The sequence below is a fragment of the Dasypus novemcinctus genome, chromosome 22, assembly GCF_030445035.2.
Source record: "Dasypus novemcinctus isolate mDasNov1 chromosome 22, mDasNov1.1.hap2, whole genome shotgun sequence".
Lineage (NCBI taxonomy): Eukaryota > Metazoa > Chordata > Mammalia > Cingulata > Dasypodidae > Dasypus > Dasypus novemcinctus.
This window is the reverse complement of record NC_080694.1, coordinates 48,026,275-48,040,702: the sequence shown is the minus strand read 5'-3', so window position 1 is coordinate 48,040,702 and position 14,428 is coordinate 48,026,275. Positions and strand designations below refer to the sequence as shown.

Genomic DNA, 14,428 nt, shown 5'->3' with positions numbered 1-14,428 from the left:
CACTCTAGATTGTTGCCACTTTATAAAAGAAACCGACCCTCACAGTGGAGGCTGTTTCATCCAAGGTCAAAGCCAGCAGGGTCGCGGTAGAGTCCGTGAATTGATTTGCTGCAGGGAGGCCCACCTCCAACGGTAAAAGCCAACGCTTCACTCCAAGGAGCACTCGACTTTAAAGATTCTCCCACAACGACACTTGAATTTTAACGCAGAAAAACGCGAAGGCCGGCTTGACAAAACGAAAGGCAGGAGAGGCTCTCCAGGGCTCGGGACCATCCCTTTCCGCAGCCCAATCGCGGCGCGGCCCAGTGCGCCTGCGCGGCCGGGAGCGCGCGGCGGGGCCGGGACGAGGCGCGTGCGCGCGGGGTGGGGGCGGGAACGCGGAAGGGGCGGCGGGGCGGGGGCGGCGCCGGCCGGGGATGCGCGGGGCGCGGGGGTGACAGGTACCGGGGGGCGGTGAGGGCCGCGCGGGGCAGAGGGCGGCGGCGGCGCGAGGCCTGCGGGCGGAGACGATGCTGGAGACGCTGCGCGAGCGGTTGCTGAGCGTGCAGCAGGATTTCACCTCCGGGTGGGTACGCGGTGGGGGCCCCGCGGGGCCCGAGGGGCCGGGGCGCCCGCGCCGCCCTCCTTCCCCTCCCCGCGCCGCGCTCGCGGGCCCTGCACCGCACCGCCCGCCGCCACCCCTGCGGCGGGAAGTAACGAACTTTCCCGCGTCGGGCCGGGGACCGAAAGTAACTTCTGTCCCCGCAGGGGGGGCGGTCCCGGCCCCGGGAGGAGATCGGGGTGGCGGAGGAGCGCGCCGGCCCCGGGGGAGCCCCTTCCGGGACCTCAGCCTGTGGGGAAGGGCGTCGTGGGAGAGGCGGGCGGAGCCCTGGCGCCCCCTCCCCGCCCGCCGCCGGGCCCCCTGCGGCCCCGCCTGGGCCTGGCCCGCCTCGGGCGCCGGGCTGAGCGCCTCTTCCCTTTTTGCTTTCTCTCTCCACCTTTGCCCTGGGTGTGAACGCCTCGGTGGAGGAACCCTGTGGCGCGGGTGCTCCAGCTTCGAAGTTAGGAGCGCGCACGGTGGTTCCCACACTTGGCTGCGCGTTAGAACCCGCGATTAGCCACCGCAGTGTCCCGGGGGCGTCCCTTACCAATTAAGCCAGCAGGTGGGGGTGGAGCCAGGTGATTTCGTTTTGAAGATCCCCAGGTGATTCCACAGCGCCGCGAAGTTTGAGAACCTCGGGAAGAGACTCTAGGCTGCCCTGGGTTATCCCCCGGGCGCCACCGCCTACCGTAGTGACCTTGACCAAGTTCCTTGACGTGTATTACCTCGGTTTCTGCACCTGTCAGGTAGTGATGACGAGAGTGCTTAGAGGGTTATGGTGCGGATGAATGAGTTTATACGTAAAGCATGGAGTGCGCACTATGTAAGTCACTGTCATTTTTACTTAGTGCTTAATTCATTTGATTTTTTTCCATTACCTTAGAATGACACCGTTAGCCGACACATCCTTCTGGAGAAGCTCTGGTGGTATATCATGCTGTGTTTTGAATTTATAACAGGAAAGCTGTTAGCTAAAGTTTTATGGGGCAGAAACATCTTTTCTCTTGGGTGCTGAGGAGTAACAAGCTGGCAAACCTCGGAGTGCTCATCATTGGTAAAGCATTGTTTTGCTAGTTTGAGTTTGGCGTTCTTAACGTTAATTACAGATGCCCTGGGAGCCATTCATGGACAGGGTATACTTGCATGCTTGCATCCCCTCCCCCGCAAATTCAGAAAACATGGCTTCTCTTTTTCAGAGTGTAAATTAGTGTATTGAAAACAGTTTTTGGATGATGCTGGAATGGTCCACTTGTAACATGAAAATGGCCATGGATATAACTATCTACATACACCCCTGTTAGCATTTCTCCAAGGAATTCCTTGATGGCAGAACATTTCATCTTTCTCGTAGTTACTCGGTGGTTGCCTCAGAATGCATGTTTGCTCCAGACCTTTGCTTAAGGAGGTTATTTACCTAGGAATGTGGGCTCTGGACTGCCCAGCCCCAGCCTTCCTGGAAAATCTGGATAACCCTAAAAGTTTAGGATTTGGTTAGGGATAAGGCTGAGGGGATCTGGGTTGGACCCCTTGGAGCGGAGTGGCTGTAACTCAGTGGTTGAGTGCCTGCTTCCCATGTACAAGGTCTAGGTTCAATCCACGGTACCTCCTTTAAAAAAAAAAAAGATGCCACAGAGTGAGGCCAGTTTGGGGTTAGCCATCCTGAGAGGGCTTCATTCCATTTAAGCCCTTTGTTGGCTACTTCCTCCTTGTTTCAGCCACATTCGGCCAACAAAACCTTGGACTGTCAGTTTGCACCCTTGTCACGAGTTACTTCTCTCCAAGTGATGCCGTTTTACCAGCTGACTGGCAACTCTACCCTCTGACGTTCACTTGCTTCCGGTCCTTAATTTCCTGCAGGATTCTTACTAAGAAAAAATCCTGAATCCATTTTAGTAAACTCTTTTTCAGCTTGAGACCAGCCTAGTTTGAAACATGATGGAATATTTTGCATTGTAGAAACAAAGTGAAATTAAACACAGTATACTTTTGTCTTATTGCTTCCCAAATGAAAGGTATCAAGGGATTGAAAGATGAAGGAGCTATATAGCTCCTGCCTTCCAAAACTGTCACATTTGACCCCGTGCTTATTTAGGAAATGATGCAGCGAGAACCGCCGGCTTCTCAAATAACTGGAAACCTCAGGCATTCGAGTTGCCCCAGGGAATGAATAAAGGCCCAGTGCCTTTCGCTCCTTCAGCGGGCCTGATGTTTCACTTTGCAGTTATCCCGAGCAGCTTCCTCTCTGCCTGATTTCAATTCCTAAAAATTCATAAAACTGGGCTTTAATGTAGACACATTTACTTGCTTTTTTTTTCCCAAGTGAAGGTACTATTCTTTATCTCAGTCTCGTGGAAGAATGTCCTGGGAGTGATAAAAGCATGTCCAGTGAATCTAATGAATTTCTGCCTTCCATTCAGACTTAGCAAATGCAGTCATGTTAAGGTGATTCTTAAAGGGCTGTGTAGAAATTGCCAGTGGCTGGGCACTCTGATTTGTCCATAGGCTAGTGGCCGTTTTTGTAAAACTTTATTCATAGTAACAATTACGCCAACACTGAGAAAAACCTGGTGATTATATCACTTACTTTCTGCTTTAAGTGGGTGGTGGGCCTGCTCAAAAGCCAGAGGAATGAGGCGGATTGGTTTTGGGACTCTCCCAAAGATTTTTTCTCCCTGCCCAAGTCGAATCCCAATTTGATTTTTAACACAGTCTGTATTCTTGGAGCCATTTGGAGGATTCACAAAAGAACAGCCAATTATTTATTTATTTATTTATTTATTTTAGAGATTGGCTTGAGCGCTGAGAGAAATGTTTGGACATACCGAAGCACATACTTCCAATCCACTCTGGTCTTTGATGTTTGCCTTTCAAGCAGTTATGACCAAAGAACTCTGTTTGAAGTGTCCAGGCATGCAGAACCCTTCCGGGAACTACAAATCCAGCTTACCGGAGGCTTGCAGCTGTCTGTCACGGTTGGGTGTTTCCTGTGTGCAGTGGTCAGGACAGAAAACCCATTGTTGCAACTAGACAGGGGTGTTTACCTTCAAAGTTGCCGGAGTTCCTTTGGCATGCTCCACAGTAGCCTCATTCTCTCCTCTCCCTTTCTGTAGTATTAAACCCTGCTCAAAGGAGAGGATCTAATCATCTCATGTGCAGTGTGATAAAATGGCGAGCCTTCACCTGAAACATTGACTCTGAGGATTACTCACCTTTTTAAGAAGGAGAAAAATCCCAGTATTCAACTCAATGAATATTTATTGAGTTCCTACGCATTCCCAGGCACCAGGGAACAGTGTCTTTTTCTCATCGAAGCTTTTTTCATTTATTAAAAAAAAAAAAAAAAGATATAGGAAGCCATCCCCTCAGGTTTGCCTAATCTTTTTGAGGCAGTGTCTGTAAGTTGGGTTAGGTCAGAAGCAACCAAGTGTTAAAAATATAGGTGAGGTGGGATGTGAGCCTGGAGGAAAGAGTTGTTAATCCTGATTCATTTATGGAAGGCTTCAGAGAGGAGGTAGCTTCTAAACTGGGCCTCGAAGAATGGGGAGGGTTGTGGTAGAACAGGTATTGGTCAAGGACCATTTCAGACATCGAAGCAGTTGTGTGAGAAGCTGGAAAGGAAGTTCAGTGCCTGGTAATAGATGGTCTTGAATGATTTGCTAAATTAGCTCATTTTTCAAATATTTATTGAGCACTTTACTCCATGGCAGGCAGTATTCTAGGCATTGGGGATACAGCAAGAGAACGAACCAGGCAGCCACTGATATCCCCACTCATGAGCTTTCCATTGTAGTGGCTGGAAGGTGACGGTGCTGTGGCTAACGATAAAGCAAGTTAAGGGGGAGGGATTGGAGTGATTTATGTGCGGTGACCCTGACTTCCTTTCAGGTTGACTCTTTTGAAGGTTTTTGTGGAGCCTACCTTTATTTGTGGGAAAATAGCTTGGGAGTCAGTGTGATGGGAGGATTAGGAATGGGAACCAGGGAGATCATCCAAGAGGCTGTCATTATGGGCCAGGTGAGAGATGACAGGGGAAGGCTGGTACAAATTTAGAGAGAGGAAATGGACGTGACCATCACTGATTGAATTTGTCTACAGTGCGGTGTGGGAAGTGAAGGAAGGTGGAGAAATTCAGGATGTTACCTTTGGGGTATCTTAGATAAATTAAATCCTGTCGCTCACCAAATAAAAGAATTTAAAAATAGGTTTGCATGAGGAGTGATTGGCTGTGAATATGTTATGAGGTAACGCCTTGCACCCAAGAAGCAGTGGGAAATAGGAGAGAGGTCAGGACTGAAGCGGTGTGTTTGGGTTCATTAGAATCAAGACAGCCTAACTTAATCTCTGCAGCTTTGTCTTTGCAGCTTTTATTTGAATCTCTCAGACTTTGGTGCTTAGGGGTCATAGGAACTTTAAATGTGATTATTGCTTTTCCTTTTCCATGATGTTGTTGAAAAAGTAAAAATAATTGATAGTCATGAAAATACAATAAATTAGATTTGTATTCATATGCAGAATTTAAAGATAGAATAGGAGACATGAATATTTTCATATTGGTTAAAAGGAATTGAGCCTTAATGACAAAATAAACTACTTAATATCTCTATCACTATCTATATTTATAGTGGTCTTTTAAAGCAGTCATCTTCACCTTTCATAAAAGCTGATGAGGTAGATGAGTAAAGTACTCTGGATGAGTATCTTGAAATGCAGGTACAAATAAATAACATGAAGGTCCCCCCAAATGGTTGAGCCGCCTGGAGAAAGCAGATCTTCTGCACATCGGATCTTTGTAGTGGTCCCTATACTGTTCCGTTTTTCTGTTTTTTTTAACCTTTTTTTTTTTTAAAGTGGTTTTGCTAATCACTTCCATTTCTTAGTAAGAGGCCTCCATTTTAATATTTTCTACAAAGCTTGAAGAAATAAATGTGCTGGTGTCAAATTAAGATAAATCTTTGCAGCAATTCTAAAAATAAATTATTGAACTGTTATGATGAATTTGAGGTCTTGTGTTTTGAACTCCAAAGTGTGCATTAGTCTTTGTTGGTAGAAAACATGTGTCAAGTGGCTCACTTACCTCTTATATTAATGACCTCACACAGCAACCCTTATGTCTTCCTGACGCTCTGTGATTATAGGAAGCAGATTCAGAATGGGGTGGGGAGCATTTTTTTAGAAGCCTCTGAGTCTTTCACCCTGGCCCAAACATAGTGTCTTAACTTTCTCAGTGATGATGATGATGATGATGATGATTCCTTTAATTTGAATTAACCCTGTATGTAGCAGAATACTGCCAAAGTCATATTTTTAATTTCATTTCATTCTTGTTGCAAATACTTATGGTTGAGTATAACACTGCCATTTCATGGTTGAGGAAATGGAGAAATTCCACTTGTATTGGTATTTCTTTCCCAGTATGTCATGATATTTTGGGACATTCAGTGGACCTTACTAATGGATTGTTTCCAGCAAAAGATCACTTGAGAAACGTGAACAGAACTATCCCAAAAGCAAAGTGATAGGCTACATTCAGTTGAATTCTGTTTTTTAAGACACTTCAGAAAGGTCTCTTTCTTTTTATTACTTGTTGAATACAGCTTATCTTATATTTTATCATCTTAAATGAAAATAATAGTCATTGTAACCCTTCAGCTTTTTCTGTCCTGTATTTTCTTGACTGTTTCCACCTTCCCTCCAGTTAATTTGTTTTCTCCACTTGCTGCTATTCTGAATTTTGGCAGAATGAGATTTATATAGGAAAAGGTGTGGTGTAAAAAGGCAAATATTTAAAAGGCTGTTTTTGTTAAAAAAAATTTTTTTACTGTTTCAAACTAAAATAGAATACACTGTGAATCCCTGTATATCCATTATTCAGATTCAACAATTGTCAGATGCTGCCACATTTGCTTTGTCTCTCCTTTTATTTATAAAGTAAATCTCAGATTTGTCATTATGTCCCTCAAATGTCAGCTTGCATCTCTGAAAAAAAAAAAACCAGGCATTACATAAATGCCTAACATAATCAACAGTAATTCCTTAGGCTTGTTCATTATCCAGTCCATGATCAGATTTCCCTGGTCTTTAGAAATGTCTTTGTCCAGTTGGTTTGTTCAAATCAAGATCAGATAAGTTCCACACATTACATTTGGTTAAAGACCAATTTTTAAAGCAGATGGTTTTCAGGGAGCCACATGGGGAAGCTCTTAGCGAACCTTCTAACAGTTTTATTTTCGGCTCCCTGTAACAGTCCTTCTTTCCCTTTTATTCCAAATTAATTTTTCCTTTTATTTTTTATTGGAGGGAGGGAACCCAAAACTTAGTATGTTGAAATTAAAAGCTTGGTTTAGAAATAAATGCTTGAAATTCCAACCTAGAGATTTGCCAAGTCATATGATTAGATTCACTTTCCATATCCTTGCCACACTTAATCTTATGAAATTGTCTCAAATCACTAAATATAATACTAGAATCATTTTGAGTGTGATGAAATGCTGTGTGACTTTCCTAGTATAATTCTACGTAGGATGTCATAACTAAGTGCCTTCCTTAAGTTTTGGAGAGGAAATGATAGGGCATGGCTATCAAAATACCTGCCCTTAGCTTGTGCTTACTCTTGGTTATACTAGATTTACTAGTTTCCAAGCTAAGCCTAGACATTTAAATTGTTTCTATGGGGCAGGTTGGACCTTCTTATCCAATTTTCTAGATTCATCTGGAAAGACGTATACAATTAATTTTGTACTAAAGAAGTGGCAGAGTCTTTTGAACATTGTAGGAAATTTTCATCAGTGTTTTTACTTTTTTAAATAGGTCATAGAGTAATATAAAAATTTTGTATGGAACTGGCATTCCAACTTAGTATTAAAGCACACATTTGATCAGAAGCCCCCTTCTGGTGCTAAGCCAGGTATAATTGACAAAAAATGGAATTCTATGTCAAGGGCTTGCATGTACAATTCAAGACAGGGTAAGGGTAGTCATATGAGAGCTTGTATATTAGAGCAGTTTCTGGCTGATGTCAGTAAAGTGACTGAAGGAAGGAGCACCTATTTCTAATTTTACAAAAGCTTTGTAGGGATGGGCGAGCAGTAGTACTGTGGTCCATGCTTCTGTTTCTGATTAGAAATGAATATTTGTTGAAGTAGTCAAATTAAGACAGACATGTTCAGTAATATTAATCTAGTGCTCACTTATTGGCAATCACAATTATGTGCAACAGAGTCTGCAGCCAAAAGAAAGTAAGAACAGGCCAGTGAAGTGAAATAATTTTTCAAGAGGCTATGAACTTCCTATTTTATGTACAGAAGAGCCTATTTAATTTTATGTTACTTATGCATCTTTAGCCCATTTATCTGGTTTCTAGTCCAATAATTTAAATAATTTAAAAAAGTAAAAAAATTTACTAAGAAGTAGGGAAGGAGGCTGATAAAATTAGGTAGCTAGCAGAAGTAGTAAGTAATAGCTTCTGACCAGTGGTGAAGACAGAAAGTTTAGAAAAATTAGACACATGAGCCCAAACAAACAAACACAAAGCACCGACTGTAGCTTGGTTTCGGGTTAGTACGTGCAGAGGCACTCCTAGAGTTCAGGAGCACCTGAGCAAAGTGCTGTCTTGCCACAACACACAGAGAATGGTATTTATATTAATGACCTGGAGCTATCAGAAAATGTTAAATGGAAGGTACCAAGTCCTGTTGGAACAAGTGTGCAATATATTTTCGAAAGCTTTTTATCAACAGCTAAAATGTCAAAATATGTTGGTGCATAAAGAGATCTGAATACCTGGTATAGTATCTACTCAAAATGTACTGCTTAGGTGATTTGTCTCCTGTCTTTCTTACCTATCTGGACCACTTATTTTTCTAATAATGCCAGATAAATTAAGTTTTGTGGTCCAATCAAATTTAGAAATCAGTGTTTCTAAAAAAGAGTTTGGTGCAAGTGAAAATATAAAGATATTTGCTACAAATTTTCCATTTGATGTGTCAGACATATAGGGAGTGCTCAATATTTGTTGCCTGTAGATGTGTTTAATTTTTGCCAAAAAAACTTAGCTTATCTGACCTAAAATTTCTTTTTTTTTTAAAAAGATTTATTTATTCCACACCCCTCGTCGCCCCATTCACCCTATTGTCTGCTCTCTGTGTCCATTTGCTGTGTGTTCTCCTGTGTCTACTTGTGTTCTCATTAGGCAGCTCCAGGAACCGATCCTGGGACCTTCTGGAGTAGGAGAGAGGTGATTACTCTCTTGTGCCACCTCAGCTCCCCTGTTCTGCTATGTCTTCTTATTTTCTCTCTTCCGTGTCTCTTGTTGTGTCATCTTGCTGTGCCAGCTCTCCACATCGGTAGGCACTGCTGTGTGGGGTGGCTTTCCTGCAGTGAGGCGGCATTCCCACGCAGGGCGGCTCTCCTCTGCAGGGCTGCATTCCCTCATGGGCTGGCACTCCACGTGGGCCAGCCTGCCCTCACCAGGAGGCCCTAGGCATCAAATGCTGGACTTCCTATATGGTAGATGGGAGCCCAGTTGGTTGAGCCACGTCTGTTTCCCTGACCTAAAATTTTAAGAGCTGTGTAATTTGTGGTTGAAAAATCTCTTGACCTATAAAGAATATATTTTATATTTGTTGCATCACAGGCTGAAGACGTTAAGTGATAAGTCAAGAGAAGCTAAAGTAAAAAGCAAGCCCAGGTAAGTTTGTTAAGATTTAATTTACCATGACTTAAATTTTTAATTATGACTACAACTTTGGGTTATATTCATAACATTCATTTCTTTAATGGGTTCAGATCTGTTGAGTGTACATGACTCCAAAACAATTTACTGATGCTTATAAAATTGGGAAATTTTCTTATAAAATTGTAGAATGATTGAAAAAATGGTGAAATGTAATTGTGTTACTCTGAGAATCAATGACTGTTGTTTGATCACAGTTAATCATTTTTAGTTTGTATATTTAGAGCAAAAGGAAAAGCCCTGCATTATTGAAAAGCAAATTAAAAATGAAACAGTACTTGGCAAGTGAGTCTGTTTAGCTTTGTTTCTTGTTTTATGTGAAAGCACTGGTATTAGTTGTGCTAATTTTTCTATCACTTTTTAAAATAAATTAAAGCATGTGACCAGATTTTACCTTCATTCTAGCTTTAATCATGCAGTTTATTCTTAGTACTATCATTATATTAAGTGTTTATTGTATGCTAAGAACAATCTATAGGCCAACATGATTGTTCAGATATTATAGATAATAACTTTGAAATAAAAGTTTAAATTGTCATTAGTCATTTAAAAATATCTTATGTTAGTCTTGACTGTGTGAACTTTTTTGCATGTAACTTGTTTTTTTAGTTGACCTAAAATAAGTGTTTCTCTGGGCAGGACTGTTCCATATTTGCCAAAGTACTCTGCTGGACTAGAATTACTTAGCAGGTAAGTGTTTACATTCAGCCAGGAAGGTTGTACTTCTGTTTCATTGTCTACAAATATTTCATAATTTTATAGATAAACTTTAAAACAACTAAATTTTCCCTTAACACAGTGATTAGAGATTATTTACTTATATTTTGTCCCAAGGGGCTTTCACTTTTCACTGGTTAGTACAAAGGCCATTTCATTCAGACTTGGAGCAGATCATTGTTGTATTTACTAGTCAATACTTTATTATGTGTATTTATCTGGTTTCTTCGTTGTAAGAAAATTTATTCTGAATTTGATTCCTCAATAATTTTTTCTTACTTTGTTAATTTTACACCATTTTCCTCTAATCCATTCTTATTGAAATTCTGCTGTGCAGTCATGCAGATCAAATGTTAAAGTATATGGTTTTCTTAGACCTGACACCAAAATCCCAAGCAACAAAAGAAGAAATAGATACATTTCATCAAAACGAGGAACTTTTGTGCTTCAAATGACACCATCAAGAAAGTGAAAAGACAACCCACAGAATAGGAGAATATATTCCTAAATCGTGTGTCTTATAAGGAACTTGTATCCAGAGTGTATTAAGAACTCTTATATGTCAACAATAAAAAGACCATCCTGCAAAGAAACAGGCAAAGATTTTGAATAAACATTTCACTAAAGAATATAGAGAAATGACCAAAAAGCACATGAAAAGATGCTCAACATCATTTTTTTAAATTTTATTTTATTTTTTAATTGATTTTGTAAAAATATTACATTAAAAAATATATATGAGGACCCCTTCAACCCCACCACCCCCACCCCACCACTCCCCCCCCAGCAACACTCATTCCCATCATCATGACACATCCATTGCATTTGGTAAGTACGTCTCTGGGCACCTCTGCACCTCATGGTCAATGGTCCACATCATGGCCCATACTCTCCCCCATTCCATCCAGTGGGCCCTGTGAGGATTTACAATGTCTGGTGATTGCCCCTGAAGCACCATCCAGGGCAGCTCCAAGTCCCTAAGACGCCTCCACATCTCGTCTCTTCCTGCCATTCCCCATACCCATTAGCCACCATGTCCACTTTTCCCACTCCAATGCCACCTTTTCTCTGTGGACATTGGATTGGTTGTGTCCATTGCACCTCTGTGTCAAGAGGAGGCTCAGATTCCTCATGGATACTGGATGCAATCCTCTCGCTTTCAGTTGTAGGCACTCTAGGCTCCACATCATTAGTCACTGGAAGAATATAAGTTAAAACTACAATGACATGCCACTTCACATCTTCTAGGATAGTTATATTAAAAAACAGACAATAACAAGTATTGACAAGGATGCTTAGAAATTAGAACCCTCATGCATTGCTGGTGGAAATGTAAAACAGTGGAACCAGTATGGAAAACATTTTGGTAGTTCCTCAAAAAGTTTAAATATAAAATTACCATATGACCCAGCAATTCCACTGCTAGGTATACACCCAGGAAAATTGAAAATATACATTAATGCAAAAACTTGTACATGAATGAATAGCAGCATTATTCAAAATAAAAAAAAACTGGGAGTAACCCTAAGGGCCATCAGCTCATGGATGGATATACAAAATGTGATATACAAAATATCATTCAGGGAAGTAGGTGTAGCTCAAGTGATAGGGCTTCTGCCTACTATATGGGAGGACCCAGGTTTGATCCCTGCAGCCTCCTGGTGAAAAAGAAGAGAAAGCATGCCTGTGCAGCAAGCCAGTGCCTGTGTGGTGAGCTGAGTGCCCACGTGGCAAGCCAGTACCCACGCAAGTGAGTCACGCAGCAAGATGATGACGCAACAAAGGAGAGACAAAGGGGAGAGTCAAAGTGAATTGCAGCAGAAACCAGGAACTGAGGTGGCACAGCTGATGGAACTTTGTTCCACATGAAGAGGTCCCCAGGATCAAATCCCAGTGAATCCTAGAGGAGAAAGATGAGAAGACAAAAAGAGAAATAGATACCAAAGATCACACAGCAAACGGAGTAACAGCAAAAACAGCAGGGTGATGGGGAGGGTGAAAAGGAGGGGGGAAATAAATAAACTAAAAAAAAAAAAATCATTTGGCTGTAAAGAGGAATGAAGTACTGATATATGCTGCAACATATATGAACCTTAAAAACATGCTAAGGGAAGGAAGCCAGATACAGGTCACTTATTGTATGGTTCCATTTGTGTGAAATGGCCAGAATAAGAAATTCCACAGGGACAGAAAGTAGATTAGTGGTTGCCAGAGCTTGGGATGAGGGAGGAAAGGAGAATGATTGCTAATGGATTTGGAGTTTCTTTTATGAGTGGTGAAAATGTTCTAGAATTAGTGCTGATGATTGTACAACTCTGAATATACCAAAAACTACTGAATTGTATACTTTAAAAGCCTGAATTTTACGATATGTGAATTATACCTCAATAAACCTGTTAGGAAAAAAATAGTACATGATTTAAGTATGTAGTTATATGCAGTTCTATAGTTAATAGCGTGCCATCTGACAGATGTGTAGTAGAGGCAAAAGATGTGCTGTTTTTCCTTATCTGCATTTATTGTAACAATCATCTGTACATTTTGCTTTTTCATTTCTAACTATTGGGTTTCTTTTACTTTCTTTTCCATTTTTTTAGTTAGAGCAGTTGTAGATATACAGATGAATCATGAAGAAATTACAGTTTTCCTATATACCCACCCCCCCACACACACACACAGTTTTCACTATTAACGTTTTTCAAATATGTCGTGGTGGTACCTTTGTTTCAATTGATGAGATGACAGTCTTCCTTTGCTTCCTTTCCGTCCTGTATTAGTCAGCCAAAGGGGTGCTGATGCAAAATATCAGAAATTGGTTGTTTTTTTTTTTTATTTCTTTTAATTAAAGTTAATAGATCACAAGGACTGTTACATTAGAAAGCGTAAAAAAGTAAAAAACATAAGAGGTTCCCATATAACCCACTCCCCATCCCCCACCACATCATTTTTGTAAATTGTATTTTTTTGAAGATATGTACATCATAATAAAATGTTACACTAAAAAATATAAGAGGTTCCTGTATACCCCCCTTGGTTGGTTTTTATAAAGAGCCTTTATTTGGGGTAGGAGCTTACGGATACCAGGTCATAAAGCATAAGTTACTTCCCTCACCAAAGTCTATTTTCATGTGTTGGAGTAAGATGACTGCTGATGGCTGTGAGGGCTCAGGCTTCCTGGGTTCCTCCCTTCCAGGATCTTGCTTCTCTCTGGGTTCAGGGTTCCTCTCTTCCCAGGGCTTGCTTTTTCCTGGGCTCAGGGTTCCTCTCTTCCTGGAGCTTGCTTCTCTTTCCTCTGTAAGCTTAACTTCCCAGGGCTCCAACTTAAGGCTTCAGCATCAAACTCCAACATCAAAACTCTAACATCAAAAACCCTCAACTCTGTCCTTTGCCCTGCCTTTTATCTGCGAGTCCCAACCTACCAAGGGGCAGGGACTCAATGCACTAATGATGTGGCCCAAACAAAGCCCTAATCATAACTCAATCAGGCCAGGTACAGATCAGATTACAAACATAATCCAGTATCTATTTTTGGAATTCATAACCATATCAAACTGCTGTACTTCTGTTCCTTCCTTTCCTCCTTGGTACCTGGGCTGGGGATTGAACCTGGGACCTCATATGTGGAAACCTGGCGCTCAACCTCTGAGCCACATCGGCTTCCCTGAATTGCTTTTTCATTTGTTTGCTTGTTTGCTTTTTGTTTTTAGGAGGCACACAAAACTGAACCTGGGACCTCCCATGTGGGAAGCAGGTGCTCAATGGCTTGAGCCACATCCACTCCCCATAATTATATTAACTAAAGTCAATAGTTTTCATTAGTGTTCACACTTAGTGTTGTACATTTCTGTGGGTATGTTTTTAAAGAAATTTTGTTGTGGTAACATATATAGAACAAAACTTTCACAGTGCTTGTATACGCTTTCAAGTATACAATTCAGTGGTGTTACTTACATTAGTGTTGTGCTGCCATCTCCACCATCCATTACCTGAACTTTTCCTTCACCCCAAACAGAAGTTGTACCAATTAAGCATTAACTCTGTATTTCCCACACCCCACCTCTGCCCCTGGTAACCTGTAATCGAATTTCTGACTTTATTAATTTGCATATTTTAATTTTTTCATGTAAACGAGATATAACTTTCTGGCCTTTTGTGTCTGGCTTATTGTACTCAATGTGGTGTCTTTAAGGTTCACCATGTTCATTCCTTTTTGTGGCTGAATTTTGAGTTTCTTTTTATGTTGCTAAATCTAGAAAAGTTTTTTCTCTGAAGTGGAAAGTGCTTAATTTGATATTTTCTGCTTGGTTTGGTTACATAAAGAACTTTAGAGAACATGAAAGTAGGTGGTGTACAAATCAGGCAGTGGTATGCTGTTTACTAATTACATTCGTCTTTATTGT

General features: G+C 41.4%; 1 protein-coding gene across 2 annotated transcripts in view; it reads left to right on the top strand.

The window, feature by feature from the left end:
- Nucleotides 1-405: 405 nt before the first annotated feature.
- DTNBP1 (dystrobrevin binding protein 1) overlaps nucleotides 406-14,428 on the top strand; it is a 121,859-nt gene continuing 107,836 nt past the window's right edge. Inside the window, exons 1-3 of one of the 2 annotated variants that reach the window (XM_058285256.2) lie at nucleotides 406-565; nucleotides 9,213-9,266; nucleotides 9,951-10,001. In XM_058285256.2, the coding sequence (XP_058141239.1) occupies nucleotides 510-565; nucleotides 9,213-9,266; nucleotides 9,951-10,001 (161 nt within the window). In that variant the 5' untranslated portion in view covers nucleotides 406-509. Of the gene's footprint in view, nucleotides 566-1,302; nucleotides 1,404-9,212; nucleotides 9,267-9,950; nucleotides 10,002-14,428 lie in introns of those variants that run through there. The other variant, XM_004483450.5, reaches the window with a different exon arrangement.